We start from the raw sequence: 21,309 nt of genomic DNA on the forward strand, positions 1-21,309 counted from the left end.
ACAAAACAGTGTTTTGCGTTTCCCCACTGACTGTCGTTCTGTCTCTGTTTATTTTTTTTGTCTATCTGTCTGCAGATGGGTAAAGACTCTCAGAACCATGGCGATTCGGGAGACTACAATCAATCATTACTTGAAGAACATAGCACAGTTTATGGACTATGTGGCCGCAACACCCCCTCCGAGCTGCCGCCTCTCCAAGAGGGTCTTGCTCTCGATCAGAAGGGAAGTGAGGATGATGCTGCGGTGCATGAAGCGCCCGGTCACTTTGCACCAAATGACGGTGAAGCGGGCCAAATACGGGCAGCTCATCTCCAAGGCCCTCTTGAAGAAGTGCAGGGAGGAGGCCAGACAGAAAATTCCCCAAATTATCGGTAAGTCGATGTCTTCAGTGGTTAGTTACAGTTCACTATCCTTTACTAAAGCTCCTGTTATTTTGTGTTCCTCCAGATGAGCTGGAAAATACCAAGGCTCAGAAGACCCAGTTCCGATTTTATGGGTATTTGACAGCGTTCCTGGCCTCGATCTATGGTCACCGCTGCGGGGTCTTCCAAAGCATGACCATAGATGAGGTCAGGAACGCGACCAAGACATCAAATACTTACCTCATCAATGTAAGTGATCTGCCTCTTGCTCATTTCTGAGACTTTTTCTTGGGTTTTGTTCGCAGGTCAACTTGCAGAAGACCAACCAGGCCTTCGGACCGGCACAAATTGCACTCTCCGCAGAGGAGTACAGCTGGTTCGAGCTGTTCCTGGCGATGAGGAAGGAATTGGTGGGCGGGGTCGAGGCCAAGCTAGTTTTTTTTACATTAGTACAAATCCGTGCAAAAATCTGAACAGCCACTTTCAGGCAGCTTGGAAGGAGATGGGGCTTCCAAAATACCCCACATTCACAGACCTCCGGTCGGGCATCGCCACTCATGTAAGTTTGAGATTTTGTCCTTTTTGGTGTGGATATTGTGTCTAAATCCTCTTTTCGTCTCTCTCTCTACAGGCCAGGAACAATGGCACCGTTGAGGACCGATCAAAACTGTCCCGTTTCATGTGTCACGACACAAGGACTGCGGACAAGTTCTACGCATGTAACCTAAATACCAAGGAGGCATGGGAGCACAGGCAGCTCTTCGAGAAGGTGCTGGAGAGGGGCCTGACGTGCCGGACGAGCCCATCGGCAAGGCCGGCAAGAGGCCTTGCAAGCGAAAGCGAAGTGACAATGCGTCTCCGCTCACCTCACAGACCACAACTGAGGATGAAGCGGAGTTGGGAGGTCTACCAGGAGTTGGGAGTGTCCTCGGTGGATTCGGAAGAGATAGGTTTGTCTCATGTCACAGTCATGTCTCCTGTCACAGTCATGTCTCCTGCCTATTGCTAACCCTTGTCTCTCTTTTTTCACGCAGAACTCATCCGATTGCGACCCATCTAAGGCCCAGCCATCCATGGCCAAGCCTATGAGGCAGGCAGCCATTGTCCTGACGCCTCTGAGAATTAGATGGTCCCCGGCAGAGTCACCTTACAAGCTTTCCAAAGAATACCCCTCCAGCGCCTGGTTCAGTGCCTGTCCTGCTCCAGCGATCCTTTGCTCCGCACCTGACCCGCGTTTCCCCCGCCCCAGAGTTCCCCGACTACTCCACCCCTACCCAGCTCCACCTGTTCCCTGTTCTGCCATCCCCGTTGTTTGTTGTTTTTGTTCCTGACCTTCCCAGCTCCTGCCTCACCTCCCCAATACCCCTTTAAGGGGTTTTCCTGTAAATAGTTCCATTTCATGTTTTTACTTGTTTGTTATCGTTCTGATGTTCCAATGTGTTTTTTATTATGTTCAATAAATGTTCCACCTTATGTTTTAAATGTCCATTTGCCTCCGACTCACTTGATTCAACTACGGTGCTAGTTTAAGTTGCTTAATTTAACGAGTAGACAAAAATCTTAACTTGAGGTTAACTTAATGTAAATTGCAGTTACTTTTTTTTTCACACAAAACACTAATCCACAAATTATGCATTTGATTCTGAATTTTTGGCATAACTTAATAAAATAACATAACAATAACCACAAAACACCTACCTGCGATGGGAAGACTCAAGCGTCGTCTCCAGCGTTGTCTCCATCTGATTCTTCAAATGGTGCTTACGAATTCTGTAACAGAAACAATAACTTATATAAAAAATGTTAAGTGAAAAAAGACTCTATAATTTGTCTCACCTTAGCAAAATGTGCATGCACGGCCTGCATCACAAGCTTTAACATTCATACTCTGTAAAAAAGGTTTAAGCATGTACATAATCAACAAAAGTATAATATATTATTGAGCATATGTTTGCATTCTCATTTGTGTCATTCACTACATTCTACACTAGTATGAGGTGAATTTATGCAAAAGGCCCAAAAACATTACATTGTGAAGAGGTCACAGGTTAAACTGAGCTCATATGGATACGTAAAAAGACTCAAATGAAAATGCAGACACATGATCTTTAATGTATTATAGTGTAGACTGTGGTGAATGTATGCAAAAGGTAATAATAATTTATGGCATTGTGCAGTGTGTTCACTGTGAGAGGTCAAAGAATGCTCATGGCATACACCAGAGGCTGAAACATTCAGAACTTACAGAACAAAGTAATCAAACCATTTAAAATCATGTAGGCCATAAGTTTTCTCTGTGAACAATTGAACATGATTTGAAGCTCAGGTGAGAGTGTCTGGAGAGCAAGATGTTTGTCAACAAACTTACCCTAACCACCATCTTAGCCTTCAGCGAAACCACACGGTTTTGACCAGACAAGCAAGCATGACACATGTGAGTATAACTTTGCTTTCTTTTAAATGTCATTTTCTTTAAAAAGTATTTTAATTCAGCAATAATTGTAGCCCAGTTTGCAATGCAATGTATATGTTCATTTTGCATATGCTCATCACACTCTGCACTGTATTACATTAAAGATAATGTGTATGCTTTCTAACATGTGTCTTTAAAAGCATATGAGGAAGGCCCTTTGTGTGTATGAGCTCAGTTTGACATGTGACCTCTTAACAATGCAATTACATTAAAGATAATGTGTATGCTTTCTAACATGTGTCTTTTACAGCATCTGAGGAAGGCCCTTTGTGTGTATGAGCTCAGTTTAACCTGTGACCTCATAACAATGCAATTACATTAAAGATCATGTGTATGCTTTCTAACATGTGTCTTTTACAGCATCTAATGTCTGCCCTGCATGCATGTCTGCTTATTTGAACCTTTATTTTGTCTTCCAGGTTCCAAGGTCTGAATGCCCCCTGTGCCACAAGGACATTACTAATTTTAAGCAGCACCTTAGGGTCATGCATAAAATCACAAATGTTCAGGAGCGCCAGTTATGGCAGAAGTTGGCAAGGGACAGAGTCTTCCTTGGAGGACAGATCTGCCCCTTGTGCAATGTGTTTTTTAAACAGTTCGAAAAGCACTTAGAAACTGGCCATCCAGACATCTCTGTAAGTCATTGATAAAAAACATTTAATTGTTGCTTTTTTGGTTAGTTTTCTACACACTTAGATGTCAATTTGTCTTTTTCAGTCAGTTAAGAAGAGCAAAATTGTTAAAAGAATGGAGAGAGAGGTCCCCATGGGGAAGTTGCGAGAGCTGGAGCCCAGCAACCCTGACATCCCCATGGTGACCCTGAAGGATGAGCCGCAGCGCAATTCAGGTAGGTGGTAGGTTGTCAATAAAAAGTGTGTATACTACTCAACTACTCTCTCATGACATAATAAATCTCAAGTGTTGTGCGACTCTTGTGATTTCCCAGGAAACCCCATCGCTCCTGAGACCCTAAACATAAACACCCACCCTTCTTCCCCTGATGTGACTGCCACCCCTTCCTTCAGCTCCTCTCTCACTCCTGAATATTCAAGCCCTCACATCAGCCCTCCTAGAAGTGCCATCCCTGCCACCCCTTCATATGAGCCCCCCCACACCCATCGTCCCTCCCTCTCCTGCCTCTTCAGCCTACGGGGGAGGCTTATTCAGTCCCCTCCTATTTAGTGAGGATGAACTCAGTATGTTGGAGAACATGGGTGAGTCTTCAGCAGTCACTGACATCTTAGTTAGTCTAAAATGTGCATTCCAACTCTGAAAACTAAACCAATGCTTTATTTAATCACAGACATCCCCACCATCACTCTAGACGAGGAGGAGGCCATTGCTAGTCAAATGTGTAGGTCTTCCATTGTGTTTTCGATGCTTCTATGGTGGAAAAAAGTCAGCAATTTAACAGACTCTTCCTTTTTCTTTCAGACAACATGGAGATTGAAGAAATCAAGGATCTGGGTTTCAGGATGTTGATGGACCTGTAGATTTTTTTTAATTGTAAATATGTTGTATGAATCTCTTAATATGTTTCTATGAATTTTTTTTCTAATAGGTTTTATGAATCTCTTATTTAATATGTTACTATGAATTTTTTTCTAATATGTTTTTTGAATCTCTTATTTAATATGTTACTATGAATTTTTTTCTAATATGTTTTTTGAATCTCTTATTTAATATGTTCCTATGAATTTATTTTCTATGTTTTATGAATTTCTTGTTAATTGTAACTTATTTAATAAAATGTCATGTTTCTTAATGCATTTTCTCTTTTATAAGATTCCACACATATTGCTGAAGTAATAGTAACACGTTAGTATTTAAAAAGCATTTATTTATAACAATAAAGGGTCTCTGGTCACATTTGCTCATTATTAAATATAAAATTAATTGGGTAAGATGCCATATATTTCAAAGTAATGGTCCTCTGGGCAGTTTTGCTTATTATAAAATATAAAATTAAATGGGTATGATGCCATATGTCAAAATAAAGGTCCTCTGGTCAGTTTTTGTTCATTTTTTTAATATAAAATTAATTGGGTATGATGCCATATGTCAAAATAAAGGTCCTCTGGTCAGTTTTTGTTCATTTTTTTAATATAAAATTAATTGGGTATGATGCCATATGTCAAAATAAAGGTATTATGCTCAGTTTTGTTCATTTTTTAATATAAAATTAATTGGGTATGATGCCATATGTCAAAATAAAGGTCCTCTGGTCAGTTTCTGTGTAAATTGCAAACGGGCACAATAGTGGTTTCGTGGGCATGTTTCCTTGTAGTCAATAGAGCGTCTGTGTAAATTGCAAACGGGCAGAATAGTGGTTTCATGGGCAAGTGTCTATGTAATCAATATAGCGTCTGTATAAATTGCAAACGGGCACAATGGTGGTTTCGTGGGCAAGCTTTCCTTGTAATCTTTAGAGCGTGTTTGTAAATTGCAAATGGGCACAGTAGTGGTTTCGTGGGCATGTTTCCTTGTAATCAATAGAGCGTCTGTGTAAATTGCTATCGGGCACAATAGTGGATTCATGGGCATGCTTTCCTTGTCATCTATAGAGCGTCTGTGTAAATTGCCATCGGGCACAATAGTGGTTTCGTGGGCATGTTTCCTTTCAATCAATACAGCGTCTGTGTAAATTGCCATCGGGCACAATAGTGGTTTCATGGGCATGTTTCCTTGTAATCAATAGAGCGTCTGTGTAAATTGCCATCTGGCACAATAGTGGTTTCGTGGGCATGTTTCCTTGTAATCAATAGAGCGTCTGTGTAAATTGCCATCGGGCACAATAGTGGTTTCGTGGGCATGTTTCCTTGTAATCAATAGAGCGTCTGTGTAAATTGCCATCGGGCACAATAGTGGTTTCGTGGGCATGTTTCCTTGTAATCAATAGAGCGTCTGTGTAAATTGCAAACGGGCACAATAGTGGTTTCGTGGGAAAGTGTCTGTGTAAATTGCCATCGGGCACAATAGTGGTTTCATGGGCAAGTGTCTGTGTAAATTGCTATCGGGCACAATAGTGGTTTCATGGGCATGCTTTCCTTGTCATCTATAGAGCTTCTGTGTAAATTGCCATTGGGCAGAATAGTGGTTTCATGGGCAAGTGTCTGTGTAATCAATAGAGCGTCTGTATAAATTGCAAACGGGCACAATGGTGGTTTCGTGGGCAAGCTTTCCTTGTAATCTTTAAAGCGTGTTTGTAAATTGCAAATGGGCAAAGTAGTGGTTTCGTGGGCATGTTTCCCTGTAATCAATAGAGTGTCTGTGTAAATTGCAAACGGGCACAATAGTGGTTTCGTGGGCATGTTTCCTTGTAATCAATAGAGCGTCTGTGTAAATTGCAAACGGGCACAATAGTGGTTTCGTGGGCATGTTTCCTTGTAGTCAATAGAGCGTCTGTGTAAATTGCTATCGGGCACAATAGTGGTTTCGTGGGCATGTTTCCTTGTAATCAATAGAGCGTCTGTGTAAATTGCTATCGGGCACAATAGTGGTTTCGTGGGCATGTTTCCTTGTAATCAATGGAGCGTCTGTGTAAATTGCTATCGGGCACAATAGTGGTTTCGTGGGCATGTTTCCTTGTAATCAATAGAGTGTCTGTGTAAATTGCAAATGGGCACAGTAGTGGTTTCGTGGGCATGTTTCCCTGTAATCAATAGAGTGTCTGTGTAAATTGCAAACGGGCACAATAGTGGTTTCGTGGGCATGTTTCCTTGTAATCAATAGAGCGTCTGTGTAAATTGCAAACGGGCACAATAGTGGTTTCGTGGGCATGTTTCCTTGTAGTCAATAGAGCGTCTGTGTAAATTGCTATCGGGCACAATAGTGGTTTCGTGGGCATGTTTCCTTGTAATCAATGGAGCGTCTGTGTAAATTGCTATCGGGCACAATAGTGGTTTCGTGGGCATGTTTCCTTGTAATCAATGGAGCGTCTGTGTAAATTGCTATCGGGCACAATAGTGGTTTCGTGGGCATGTTTCCTTGTAATCAATAGAGTGTCTGTGTAAATTGCAAATGGGCACAGTAGTGGTTTCGTGGGCATGTTTCCCTGTAATCAATAGAGTGTCTGTGTAAATTGCAAACGGGCACAATAGTGGATTCGTGGGCATGTTTCCCTGTAATCAATGGAGCGTCTGTTTAAATTGCAAACGGGCACAATAGTGGTTTCGTGGGCATGTTTCCTTGTAATCAATAGAGTGTCTGTGTAAATTGCAAACGGGCACAATAGTGGTTTCGTGGGCATGTTTCCTTGTAGTCAATAGAGCGTCTGTGTAAATTGCAAACGGGCACAATCGTGGTTTCGTGGGCATGTTTCCTTGTCATCTGTAGAGCTTCTGTGTAAATTGCCATCGGGCACAATAGTGGTTTCGTGGGCATGTTTCCTTTCAATCAATACAGCGTCTGTGTAAATTGCCATCGGGCACAATAGTGGTTTCATGGGCATGTTTCCTTGTAATCAATAGAGTGTCTGTGTAAATTGCAAACGGGCACAATAGTGGTTTCGTGGGCATGTTTCCTTGTAGTCAATAGAGCGTCTGTGTAAATTGCAAACGGGCACAATCGTGGTTTCGTGGGCATGTTTCCTTGTCATCTGTAGAGCTTCTGTGTAAATTGCCATCGGGCACAATAGTGGTTTCGTGGGCATGTTTCCTTTCAATCAATACAGCGTCTGTGTAAATTGCCATCGGGCACAATAGTGGTTTCGTGGGCATGTTTCCTTTCAATCAATACAGCGTCTGTATAAATTGCAAACGGGCACAATGGTGGTTTCGTGGGCAAGCTTTCCTTGTAATCTATAGAGCGTCTTTGTAAATTGCAAACGGGCACAATAGTGGTTTCGTGGGCATGTTTCCTTGTAATCAATAGAGTGTCTGTGTAAATTGCAAATGGGCACAGTAGTGGTTTCGTGGGCATGTTTCCCTGTAATCAATAGAGTGTCTGTGTAAATTGCAAACGGGCACAATAGTGGTTTCGTGGGCATGTTTCCTTGTAATCAATAGAGCGTCTGTGTAAATTGCAAACGGGCACAATAGTGGTTTCGTGGGCATGTTTCCTTGTAGTCAATAGAGCGTCTGTGTAAATTGCTATCGGGCACAATAGTGGTTTCGTGGGCATGTTTCCTTGTAATCAATGGAGCGTCTGTGTAAATTGCTATCGGGCACAATAGTGGTTTCGTGGGCATGTTTCCTTGTAATCAATAGAGTGTCTGTGTAAATTGCAAATGGGCACAGTAGTGGTTTCGTGGGCATGTTTCCCTGTAATCAATAGAGTGTCTGTGTAAATTGCAAACGGGCACAATAGTGGATTCGTGGGCATGTTTCCCTGTAATCAATGGAGCGTCTGTTTAAATTGCAAACGGGCACAATAGTGGTTTCGTGGGCATGTTTCCTTGTAATCAATAGAGCGTCTGTGTAAATTGCAAACGGGCACAATAGTGGTTTCGTGGGCATGTTTCCTTGTAGTCAATAGAGCGTCTGTGTAAATTGCAAACGGGCACAATCGTGGTTTCGTGGGCATGTTTCCTTGTCATCTGTAGAGCTTCTGTGTAAATTGCCATCGGGCACAATAGTGGTTTCGTGGGCATGTTTCCTTTCAATCAATACAGCGTCTGTGTAAATTGCCATCGGGCACAATAGTGGTTTCATGGGCATGTTTCCTTGTAATCAATATAGCGTCTGTATAAATTGCAAACGGGCACAATGGTGGTTTCGTGGGCAAGCTTTCCTTGTAATCTATAGAGCGTCTTTGTAAATTGCAAACGGGCACAATAGTGGTTTCGTGGGCATGTTTCCTTGTAGTCAATAGAGCGTCTGTGTAAATTGCAAACGGGCACAATAGTGGTTTCGTGGGAAAGTGTCTGTGTATATTGCCATCTGGCACAATAGTGGTTTCATGGGCAAGTGTCTGTGTAAATTGCAAACGGGCACAATAGTGGTTTCGTGGGCATGTTTCCTTGTAGTCAATAGAGCGTCTGTGTAAATTGCAAACGGGCACAATCGTGGTTTCGTGGGCATGTTTCCTTGTCATCTGTAGAGCTTCTGTGTAAATTGCCATCGGGCACAATAGTGGTTTCGTGGGCATGTTTCCTTTCAATCAATACAGCGTCTGTGTAAATTGCCATCGGGCACAATAGTGGTTTCATGGGCATGTTTCCTTGTAATCAATATAGCGTCTGTATAAATTGCAAACGGGCACAATGGTGGTTTCGTGGGCAAGCTTTCCTTGTAATCTATAGAGCGTCTTTGTAAATTGCAAACGGGCACAATCGTGGTTTCGTGGGCATGTTTCCTTGTCATCTGTAGAGCTTCTGTGTAAATTGCCATCGGGCACAATAGTGGTTTCATGGGCATGTTTCCTTGTAATCAATATAGCGTCTGTATAAATTGCAAACGGGCACAATGGTGGTTTCGTGGGCAAGCTTTCCTTGTAATCTATAGAGCGTCTGTGTAAATTGCAAACGGGCACAATAGTGGTTTCGTGGGAAAGTGTCTGTGTATATTGCCATCTGGCACAATAGTGGTTTCATGGGCAAGTGTCTGTGTAAATTGCCATCGGGCACAATAGTGGTTTCATGGGCAAGTGTCTGTGTAAATTGCTATCGGGCACAATAGTGGTTTCATGGGCATGCTTTCCTTGTCATCTATAGAGCTTCTGTGTAAATTGCCATTGGGCAGAATAGTGGTTTCATGGGCAAGTGTCTGTGTAATCAATAGAGCGTCTGTATAAATTGCAAACGGGCACAATGGTGGTTTCGTGGGCATGTTTCCTTGTAATCAATGGAGCGTCTGTTTAAATTGCTATCGGGCACAATAGTGGTTTCATGGGCATGCTTTCCTTGTCATCTATAGAGCGTCTTTGTAAATTGCCATTGGGCACAATAGTGGTTTCGTGGGCAAGTGTCTGTGTAATCAATAGAGCGTGTTTGTAAATTGCAAACGGGCACAATGGTGGTTTCGTGGGCATGTTTCCTTGTAATCAATAGAGCGTCTGTGTAAATTGCAAACGGGCACAATAGTGGTTTCGTGGGCATGTTTCCTTGTAGTCAATAGAGCGTCTGTGTAAATTGCAAACGGGCACAATCGTGGTTTCGTGGGCATGTTTCCTTGTCATCTGTAGAGCTTCTGTGTAAATTGCCATCGGGCACAATAGTGGTTTCGTGGGCATGTTTCCTTGTAATCAATACAGCGTCTGTGTAAATTGCCATCGGGCACAATAGTGGTTTCGTGGGCATGTTTCCTTGTAGTCAATAGAGCGTCTGTGTAAATTGCAAACGGGCACAATCGTGGTTTCGTGGGCATGTTTCCTTGTCATCTGTAGAGCTTCTGTGTAAATTGCCATCGGGCACAATAGTGGTTTCGTGGGCATGTTTCCTTTCAATCAATACAGCGTCTGTGTAAATTGCCATCGGGCACAATAGTGGTTTCATGGGCATGTTTCCTTGTAATCAATATAGCGTCTGTATAAATTGCAAACAGGCACAATGGTGGTTTCGTGGGCAAGCTTTCCTTGTAATCTATAGAGCGTCTTTGTAAATTGCAAACGGGCACAATAGTGGTTTCGTGGGCATGTTTCCTTGTAATCAATAGAGCGTCTGTGTAAATTGCAAACGGGCACAATAGTGGTTTCGTGGGCATGTTTCCTTGTAATCAATAGAGCGTCTGTGTAAATTGCAAACGGGCACAATCGTGGTTTCGTGGGCATGCTTTCCTTGTCATCTGTAGAGCTTCTGTGTAAATTGCCATCGGGCACAATAGTGGTTTCGTGGGCATGTTTCCTTTCAATCAATACAGCGTCTGTGTAAATTGCCATCGGGCACAATAGTGGTTTCGTGGGCATGTTTCCTTGTAGTCAATAGAGCGTCTGTGTAAATTGCCATCTGGCACAATAGTGGTTTCATGGGCAAGTGTCTGTGTAAATTGCCATCGGGCACAATAGTGGTTTCATGGGCATGCTTTCCTTGTCATCTATAGAGCTTCTGTGTAAATTGCCATTGGGCAGAATAGTGGTTTCATGGGCAAGTGTCTGTGTAATCAATAGAGCGTCTGTATAAATTGCAAACGGGCACAATGGTGGTTTCGTGGGCAAGCTTTCCTTGTAATCTTTAGAGCGTGTTTGTAAATTGCAAATGGGCACAGTAGTGGTTTCGTGGGCATGTTTCCCTGTAATCAATAGAGTGTCTGTGTAAATTGCAAATGGGCACAGTAGTGGTTTCGTGGGCATGTTTCCCTGTAATCAATAGAGTGTCTGTGTAAATTGCAAACGGGCACAATAGTGGATTCGTGGGCATGTTTCCTTGTAATCAATGGAGCGTCTGTTTAAATTGCTATCGGGCACAATAGTGGTTTCATGGGCATGCTTTCCTTGTCATCTATAGAGCGTCTTTGTAAATTGCCATTGGGCACAATAGTGGTTTCGTGGGCAAGTGTCTGTGTAATCAATAGAGCGTGTTTGTAAATTGCAAACGGGCACAATGGTGGTTTCGTGGGCATGTTTCCTTGTAATCAATAAAGCGTCTGTGTAAATTGCAAACGGGCACAATAGTGGTTTCGTGGGCATGTTTCCTTGTAGTCAATAGAGCGTCTGTGTAAATTGCAAACGGGCACAATCGTGGTTTCGTGGGCATGCTTTCCTTGTCATCTGTAGAGCTTCTGTGTAAATTGCCATCGGGCACAATAGTGGTTTCGTGGGCATGTTTCCTTTCAATCAATACAGCGTCTGTGTAAATTGCCATCGGGCACAATAGTGGTTTCGTGGGCATGTTTCCTTGTAGTCAATAGAGCGTCTGTGTAAATTGCCATCTGGCACAATAGTGGTTTCATGGGCAAGTGTCTGTGTAAATTGCCATCGGGCACAATAGTGGTTTCATGGGCATGCTTTCCTTGTCATCTATAGAGCTTCTGTGTAAATTGCCATTGGGCAGAATAGTGGTTTCATGGGCAAGTGTCTGTGTAATCAATAGAGCGTCTGTATAAATTGCAAACGGGCACAATGGTGGTTTCGTGGGCAAGCTTTCCTTGTAATCTTTAGAGCGTGTTTGTAAATTGCAAATGGGCACAGTAGTGGTTTCGTGGGCATGTTTCCCTGTAATCAATAGAGTGTCTGTGTAAATTGCAAATGGGCACAGTAGTGGTTTCGTGGGCATGTTTCCCTGTAATCAATAGAGTGTCTGTGTAAATTGCAAACGGGCACAATAGTGGATTCGTGGGCATGTTTCCTTGTAATCAATGGAGCGTCTGTTTAAATTGCTATCGGGCACAATAGTGGTTTCATGGGCATGCTTTCCTTGTCATCTATAGAGCGTCTTTGTAAATTGCCATTGGGCACAATAGTGGTTTCGTGGGCAAGTGTCTGTGTAATCAATAGAGCGTGTTTGTAAATTGCAAACGGGCACAATGGTGGTTTCGTGGGCATGTTTCCTTGTAATCAATAAAGCGTCTGTGTAAATTGCAAACGGGCACAATAGTGGTTTCGTGGGCATGTTTCCTTGTAGTCAATAGAGCGTCTGTGTAAATTGCAAACGGGCACAATCGTGGTTTCGTGGGCATGTTTCCTTGTCATCTCTAGAGCTTCTGTGTAAATTGCCATCGGGCACAATAGTGGTTTCATGGTGTGGCGAGGCGCCGACCGAGGATCAGCGTCGCCCTGGAAACGGCCCGGCAGCTAACGCTGATTGCGTCCAGCTGACGCTGATTAGCTGCCGGGCATAAAAGAAGCGTGCTCACACCACTAAGGGTCCTTGGTTAGTCGCACCCACCGCTGTCCTCGTTTGACCCCCAGCGCGAGAGAGTGAGAGGACAGCGAGGGAGACACGAGCGTGAACGACCTAACTGCACGAGCGCGGACTTTATGTTACGAGCACCCTGGGTGAAACCTTATATTTTATTTATTGTGGATTTGTGCAATAAATGCCCCAGTGGGGTTGTTGTTATCACCCCTCCTGTCTGTGTCGTGTCTCTCACCCCGTTACAATGGGCATGTTTCCTTGTAATCAATATAGCGTCTGTATAAATTGCAAACGGGCACAATGGTGGTTTCGTGGGCAAGCTTTCCTTGTAATCTATAGAGCGTCTTTGTAAATTGCAAACGGGCACAATAGTGGTTTCGTGGGCATGTTTCCTTGTAGTCAATAGAGCGTCTGTGTAAATTGCAAACGGGCACAATAGTGGTTTCGTGGGCATGTTTCCTTGTAATCAATAGAGCGTCTGTGTAAATTGCAAACGGGCACAATAGTGGTTTCGTGGGCATGTTTCCTTGTAGTCAATAGAGCGTCTGTGTAAATTGCAAACGGGCACAATAGTGGTTTCATGGGCATGTTTCCTTGTAATCAATAGAGCGTCTGTGTAAATTGCAAACGGGCACAATAGTGGTTTCGTGGGCATGTTTCCTTGTAATCAATAGAGCGTCTGTGTAAATTGCAAACGGGCACAATAGTGGTTTCGTGGGCATGTTTCCTTGTAGTCAATAGAGCGTCTGTGTAAATTGCAAACGGGCACAATCGTGGTTTCGTGGGCATGCTTTCCTTGTCATCTGTAGAGCGTCTTTGTATATTGCCATCGGGCACAATTATGGTTTTGTGGGCATGTTTCCTTGTAATCAATGGAGCGTCTGTGTAAATTGCAAACGGGCACAATAGTGGTTTCGTGGGCATGTTTCCTTGTAATCAATGGAGCGTCTGTGTAAATTGCAAACGGGCACAATAGTGGTTTCGTGGGCATGTTTCCTTGTAGTCAATAGAGCGTCTGTGTAAATTGCAAACGGGCACAATCGTGGTTTCGTGGGCATGCTTTCCTTGTCATCTATAGAGCTTCTGTGTAAATTGCCATCGGGCACAATAGTGGTTTCGTGGGCAAGTGTCTGTGTAATCAATAGAGCGTCTGTGTAAATTGCAAACGGGCACAATAGTGGTTTCGTGGGCATGTTTCCTTGTAATCAATAGAGCGTGTTTGTAAATTGCAAATGGGCACAGTAGTGGTTTCGTGGGCATGTTTCCCTGTAGTTTGCAATTGTAATCAATTGCAAACTGGCACAATCGTGGTTTCGTGGGCATGTTTCCTTGTAGTCAATAGATCGTCTGTGTAAATTGCCATCGGGCACAATAGTGGTTTCATGGGCAAGTGTCTATGTAAATTGCCATCGGGCACAATAGTGGTTTCGTGGCCAGAGCAAACATGGTGGCTCAATGGGCAGAATGGTGGTTTCGCGGACATCGTTACCGAAAGGTCCAGCGGCATAAAACTTGCTTTACGGCGCTCATGGCGAAGCCTCCTGGAGGGCCCAAGCGACCTCTGCCTTTCCCGGGCGGAGTTTGGCAAAGTAGTTAGTTAGCGGGCATAATAGTGGGTCTGCGGGCCGGGGGGTGCGTGGGGGTGGCCCATCTTGACCCTGCCCCTCATTGGTGGAGTTTGACAAAATAGTGAGTAAGCGGGCAAAATAGTGGGTCTGCGGGCCGGGGGGGGAGTGGGTGTGGCCCCGCATTACCTTGCCCCTCATTGGTAGAGTTTGACAAAATAGTGAGTAAGCGGGCAAAATAGTGGGTCTGCGGGTCGGGGGGGGGGCTTGTGTTTCGCGGGGCTCGGCGCGGAGGGGGGAAGCAAGACCTACAGGCCAAACTGGACAGCCTATGCACGGCTCTGTCAAGCTGCGGCATGAGCTTGAATGCCAAAAAGTCAGCTGCGATGACGATCGAGAAGGACGGCAGGTCGAAGTCAATGCTTCTCTCCCCGACATCTTACACCTCGACTGGAGGGCCGATTGAGCCGATGGGTATGAAGGACTCTCAGAGGTATCTTGGCATCCACTTTAACTGGAAGGGAAAAGTAATACCGAAGAGGACCCAAGACCTGGAAGGGATGCTAGCAGAGGTCAAGGCGGCCCCCCTAAAGCCTCATCAGCGCCTGATGATTGTGAGAGATTTCCTGTTCCTGAGACTGATTCATGGGCTGGTCCTGGGACAGGCACATCGGAATACGCTGAACAAAATGGACATCATGATCAGAAGATTAATAAGGGAATGGCTGCGCCTCCCTAAAGACACCTCCCAAGGGCTATTCCACGCTCCCTTCAACAAAGGAGCCCTTAACATTCCATGCTTAGGATCCATACTCCCCATCATGCAGAAGAAACGCTTCTCTAAACTTCTTGATGGGACGAACGGCCTAATTCAGGTGGTTACAGCTACCAAGGCATTCAGAGTGGTCCTTAAGAGAACAGAGATCCCGATCAGGGTCGGAGGAGCTCTGGTGTCTACACCTGCTGAGGTGAACGAGGAATGGGCAAATAAGCTCTGGTCGTCACGGGATGGTAAGGAGCTATCTGAGCCGGATGTGGACGAGGGGAGCCATTTATGGCTAATGAAGCCACACAGTGTCTTCCCGAGACTATATATGAGGGGAATTCAACTTCGCGGGGGAACTCTATCAACAAAGGCAAGAGCTTCACGTGGGAGAGTTACCCCGGGAGAGGATAGACGGTGCAGGGGAGGATGCCCTGACACGGAAACTTTGAACCACATCTTGCAGCGCTGCGCAAGAACCCACGATGTTCGATGTGCAAGACATAACAGACTGGTGCGTCTTGAATGCAAGAAGCTGCACCGGGGGGATTATACCACTTCCATCGAGCACATCGTCCCATGCTTAAAGTCATACATCAAGCCGGACATTATCATCCATTGCACAGAAAGGTTGACAGTGATGGATATTACGGTGGTATCGGGGCACAGGTTAAAGGAATCCTGGGACTTGAAGATCAAGAAGTATGGGGGCGTAGACAGCCTAGAGGCGATGAAGAGCTGGTGGGGGTCCGGAATGGTGATTGACCACCTGCCGGTGGTGATCTCCGGTAGGGGGCTGATGTTCGGGCGATCGGGAAGAGGGCTAAGACGCCTGGGATTTTCGTCGAGGGACGTCATGGATATATGCTTATGTGCAGTACAAGGATCATTGAACACCTACGATATATATATGAGAGACAATTAAAGATACAAGCAGCACGAAACCGTTCGAGAGAACGGCGAGATTCACATTCAAATCAACGCATTAGCGCTTTGAAAAGGCAGCGCCTCAGCTGAACGGCCGTTCAACTGATATCATGATAGAAATAGCCAAATGCCTCGTCATCTAATTAGTGACGCTCATGAATGGATGAACGAGATTCCCACTGTCCCTACCTGCCATCTAGCGAAACCACAGCCAAGGGAACGGGCTTGGCGGAATCAGCGGGGAAAGAAGACCCTGTTGAGCTTGACTCTAGTCTGGCACCGTGAAGAGACATGAGGGGTGTAGGATAAGTGGGAGGCCCGGCCTTGTACTGGCGCCGACGATGAAATACCACTACTCTTATCGTTTCCTCACTCACCCGGTGAGGCGGGGAGGTGAGCCCCCCGCGGGATCTCGCTTCTGGCGTCAAGCCCTCGGCCCCTCGTGGGCCGGGGCGCGACACGCCCCTGGGACAGTGGCAGGTGGGGAGTTTGACTGGGGCGGTACACCTGTCAAACAATAACACAGGTGTCCCAAGGCGAGCTCAGGGAGGACGGAAACCTCCTGCGGAGCAAAAGGGCAAAAGCTTGCTTGATCTTGATTTTCAAAATTATAGATTTTTCTTTTATGGCAAAAATAGTTTCGATATTAAGTAAAGATCATCTTCCATGAAGATATTTTGTAAATTTCCACTTTAAATATATAAAAACTTTCTCAGCCAGGTATTGTTCTATGCTTACAACTCATACATCCATAGAAATCAGATTTATTCTTCTTTCAGATTATGTAAAAATCTCAATTTCTAAACATTGACCCATAAGACTAGTTTTATTGTCCATGGTCACATATGTGACCCAGTCTATGAAAGACTCAATCATAGAGAAAATATCTGTAAATGAAACGTTTGCTGAAAAGACACCTGTAGTACGTTGTCTGGAGTCAACAAATGAAAATACAGCTGATGTTGAATTTATCTCACAAACTGTCAATGACTCTTTTCTGTTTAGCCCGTTCACACTGCAGCAACAAAGTATTTGCTTGAAGTTGAACATTGTAAAAATTGAAAGGGAACAAAACAATGCCAATGAGATTTTTAAATGGCTGAGCCTTGTGAATCCAAAGGTATTGAAGCTGATGGGAACTGCTTTTTACGTTCTGTATCATATGCTGTAAGTGGAAATGAACAAGAACATGGAAAAGTGAGAAGTGCTGTTAATACACACATTCTACAAAATCAATCAAAGCACATTCACTGGAAGGAAACCGTTCGGAATCATATTATATTTCCACATCAAGAATGAAGTATCTGGGCGTTTGGGAAACAGAATTTGAGATTCAGGCTACCAGTGATTTAATTGGTGTTGACATATTTACATAGTCAAAACACATGGCTGAAATATTCATCCTCAAGTGTCTCATCGAACAGACGTGGTTGTCAATACAATGTGATTTACCGGAAACATGTTAATAACTGTCATTATGAAGCCGTTGTGTGTGTAAAGAGAAAGATGGTAATTGTTTTTGCATTTGTAAATCATCATGGGAAGGTTCAGAGTTAAAACCTACATCACATCAACGTAGGCTATACAGACAGAAACTACAGGACTAATGATGATTTAAAACAGAGGACTAAAGACAATATAAACAAAAGATATCATGAGGATGAAACTTAAAAAGACAAAGTGATTAAATCTAGCACTAAAAAATATAAGCAATATCAAGAGCATCAAGAACAAGGCAAAAAATATAATATAGGTAAATACAAATCAAATGATGAGCATCGGGACTCTCTGAAGGAGTATAGCTTACAGATGTATACTACCAATCCAGAACAGTCAGAATGAAATACACAGAAATATGGTGATTGACTACAACACGCAGAAATATAAAAATGCTAAAATCAAAAGAAAAGAGATTGACTGTGTGATATTATTATCGTCTATATTAAGGCAATGGGCATTTCAAATATTTTTGAAATCAGCATCATTCTAAATAAATTATTTATTTCCAGTTTAATTTTCTGATCCCCCATGGGCCCCTCCTCACTAGTTCTCTTGGTCCCCCCATTTATTAAATCCTGGAATCGCCCCTGCCGAGTATATATGCATGATTATACTTTTCAGAGTGCCAACATTTATGTATTTTCGATCTTTTTTTATGTAATCTAATTTTCTGAGATTTTGAAATTGGGGGTTTCATAAACTGTAAGCCAATAATCATCAAAATTATAACAAAGGCTTGAAATATCTCAGTTTGCATGTAATGAGTCTATATAATATATTAGTTTCACCTGTTAAGTTGAATTCCTGAAATTAACTTTTTCATGACATTCTAATTTGAGAAGCACCTGTATATATCTAATTTAGCTTACCAATTGTATGTCTTATGGGAAGGTATGCAAATCCATGCAATTGTTAATTGATAAAATGTAAATACAATGTGTAGTAGGGGCCTTAAGGATGTAAGACGTGGTTTATTCATGCACCATCTAATATATTTTCTTTTGCAGCCGCAGTAATGAAGTGGAGTAAAACAGCCACAGAAGTGGATATCAGGGCTGCCATGGCTGAGACACTTAAACATGCTCCAGGGAGAGCTGGAGGTGGAGGTAGCAAAGTGTGAACATTAAGTGTAAATTTTCTATCTTAGAGTTGTGTTTTGTTGACTCTTGGAAAGTGAACTGTGTTGGTTACTGGTCCCCCTATGTTTATTGCACTGACTCTTATGTGAAATCTGTGTTGGTTACTTGACTGTTTGCACTATTTAAAATGTGCTGTTTTAATAGTTATTATAAGTTAGCAACCCCCAGCGGCGAAGAAAATTACATATTGGACCTTTAAGTTGAATTCCTAAAATGAATTGACTTTTCCACTATTCTAATTTGAGAAGCACCTGTATAAACATGAAAAATGCAGTTACCTTTTACCACCGAGTAAAGAACGGTATCCTGGAAGGCTTTTTTCTCACTGGGACCCCGCCCCTTCATGTTGAAACAGCCATTAGGCTGTTGGTGAAAAGCCTGAGAAAACATGCAGAAAATCATATAGTGAGGTCAACGCCTACATTCTACAAATATTAATTTATGCTTGCATTATTCCTAATGAATCATCTCTTTCTGCATTTATGCTATCTATGTGCTAAGAGGAGGGCAAACAGAGCAGGCAATGAGTAAAAATGTAACTGCATAATTATATTCTATATTCGGAGCATGTGACAGTTGTTTAATACATGTCCATTACTTTATGGACGCAGTCTTTGTTATTTCTCCCTCCCACCTTTGAGAGCTGGGACACCTGTACATGACACATGAAAAGCCACTCAATACATTATGAATAAACCAATGGTGTTGTAAATATACTGATTGTTGCCAGATTGATCTTAAATGGGAACTAGCCATGTTGACTCATCCATACAATACATCCTATAAAGCTGTGTGCATGTTAACAGATGCTGCGAAAAGCATATTTTTTTGCACAATATAGATAATTTACACTTTTTTGGAGACTTGGAGGTCTAGTCTTATTGACAGTTTAGTCCAATTTCTCTAGAAATCATACCCTTTGCTCCCAGAGCTTGCGTTCTTTGAGACTTCAGCAAAATCTTCAAAGATTTCTAGCCTAGCAACATGGACAGCAGAATTCAGCGGCTCATAGTGCTTTACAATTAATATAGGTTTAGTGAATCGAATGGTGATTAATGACCACCAGTTAGCTCTATTGGATAAGATTCTCATGCATTGCAACTGTTCACATGCGCACAACTACAACACGCCAAAAAGTCTAAAACACAAGTCAAGGGACAAGAGCCCAACTCAGGGAAACATTTCCATGATGGTGACTCGTTAGCTGGGAACTGAAAACATTCAGAAACTAGTCATACTTTATTATCAGCTCATCCCTTAGTGGTTTTAAAAACTTGTTAGCTGGAAAGAGTCTCATTTTTAATTAAATTCACCAAATTAAAATTGAGATTGAATAATTCTATGATATTCCTTGCAAATCTGTTGCCAGTTTTATTGAGTAGATTCAGTAAATTTGCATACAGTTTACTTTGCTACCTATATTTATGTAAAATGTAACTTTGCATGGGTAGTATTTACGAAACCTCAAGAAAAAATTTACAGTATACTGGCACGCATGCATTACAAACATTAATGGATATCTTTGAATAAAAAAATAATTTTGAAAGGCATATTTTAACCAGTTTTCTGTTGTTCAGACTTTCAGGTGAAAAGCAGTATTACAAGAAACACGAAACTTTATTAGGCCTCACCCTCTAGTCAAAACATCTTTACTTCAAAATGATTCTTACACACGAGACAAGGTACCGTTAACGGAGAAGACTCCTCGAACAATAAAGCATTAAGACATGCAGAGAGGTTCTACTAAGATCTGAACTTTATTGCAATACAAACATGCAAAACGTTTAACGCAGCAGCAAGAATCACGAACAGAAACATTCAGCAGAACTTCAACAAAAATACGTACTAAATAAAGCATTTAAAGTACGGGCATTTCAAACCGGACATTTGTGGCAAAGTCATTTGCCAAACATGAACGAACTAAACGGAATCTTGTGAACAAACACTGTACCTCACTCAACGTCTCTTCAGGTGCTGGAAGTACCACTGGCTGTGTGTGAAGAGGCAGGTGGTCTGCAACCTCAGCAAGTTCCAGCATCCCCTGAAGGAATTCATCAGAGTTATTTAAAGTCTCCTCCGAAGGGGCAGGTGGCTCAACAGCTCGTTGGATAGACAAAAGGAACCAATCAGCATTGATGGTCAGGTCTAGGCCGGGTAACACCAGAAGGTGATTTTCGATGGCCTCTGCGTCGTTCAACATACTGCACAGGCGGCCCACCGCAAGTAGATGGAAAGCGCCGAGCTGATGAGGACCACATTGACTTCGCCGTTGTCCGTCCCGACTATGGCCTTTCCCGAGAAGGAGGCAACGAAGGCCAGCGACGACTGGCTCGGCAACTGGGACACCGGCGTTGGATGGTGATTTCGACGCCCTTCACTTTGGCACTCAAAAGCGCCGTTGACCTCGATTCCTGCTGGCTAGTTTCGCTCTCGTCTTCCGCCTCGGTTAAATCGGTAATCGGCTCGACGGCGCTGGACGGGCCTGTGCGCAGGTATATGAACTCGCCTCTGTCCCGGGTGCACAGATTTTTGAAGGCGTAAGATTTCATGGCCTTAGTTGCATTCGCAAAAGGGTCCCACAGGGTCACCTTCATGTCGCCAGTCCCGTCGTTGATAACGATTTCCTTAAGCTCACAATCTGAGCAGTTGACGGGCACCACCTTGCTCACAGAACCGTTGAGTTTGACTTTGCCAAAAAGTTCTCCCACCTGCATAAAAAAAAAGTGTGAGGCTCTGTCCATTTCGGTCAATGGACGCACAGAAACATTAACATTTAAGCATTTTAACATTTTAAGTTATAACATTCTGTTGCAACCATCCGGATCGGAAAAGCCTGAGGAACAAGCAAAA

General features: G+C 43.3%; 1 protein-coding gene across 2 annotated transcripts; it reads left to right on the forward strand.

The window, feature by feature from the left end:
- The first annotated feature begins 76 nt into the window (after window positions 1–76).
- On the forward strand, window positions 77–1,848 carry LOC130430439 (uncharacterized). Of its 2 annotated transcripts, none has more exons than XR_008907790.1 (5): window positions 77–371; window positions 448–569; window positions 668–921; window positions 994–1,312; window positions 1,397–1,848. XR_008907790.1 is itself a non-coding variant. In XM_056759556.1 (5 exons), the coding sequence occupies exons 2-5, from the start codon at window positions 448–450 to the stop codon at window positions 1,420–1,422; spliced, it is 648 nt and encodes a 215-aa protein (XP_056615534.1). In that variant the 5' UTR covers window positions 77–371; the 3' UTR covers window positions 1,423–1,848. The 2 variants fall into 2 exon arrangements, 1 of the variants encoding a protein (XP_056615534.1); XM_056759556.1 differs by having other exon boundaries at window positions 448–496.
- The last annotated feature ends 19,461 nt before the right edge of the window (window positions 1,849–21,309 follow it).

This window comes from Triplophysa dalaica, chromosome 10, assembly GCF_015846415.1.
Source record: "Triplophysa dalaica isolate WHDGS20190420 chromosome 10, ASM1584641v1, whole genome shotgun sequence".
Taxonomy (NCBI): Eukaryota; Metazoa; Chordata; class Actinopteri; order Cypriniformes; family Nemacheilidae; genus Triplophysa; species Triplophysa dalaica.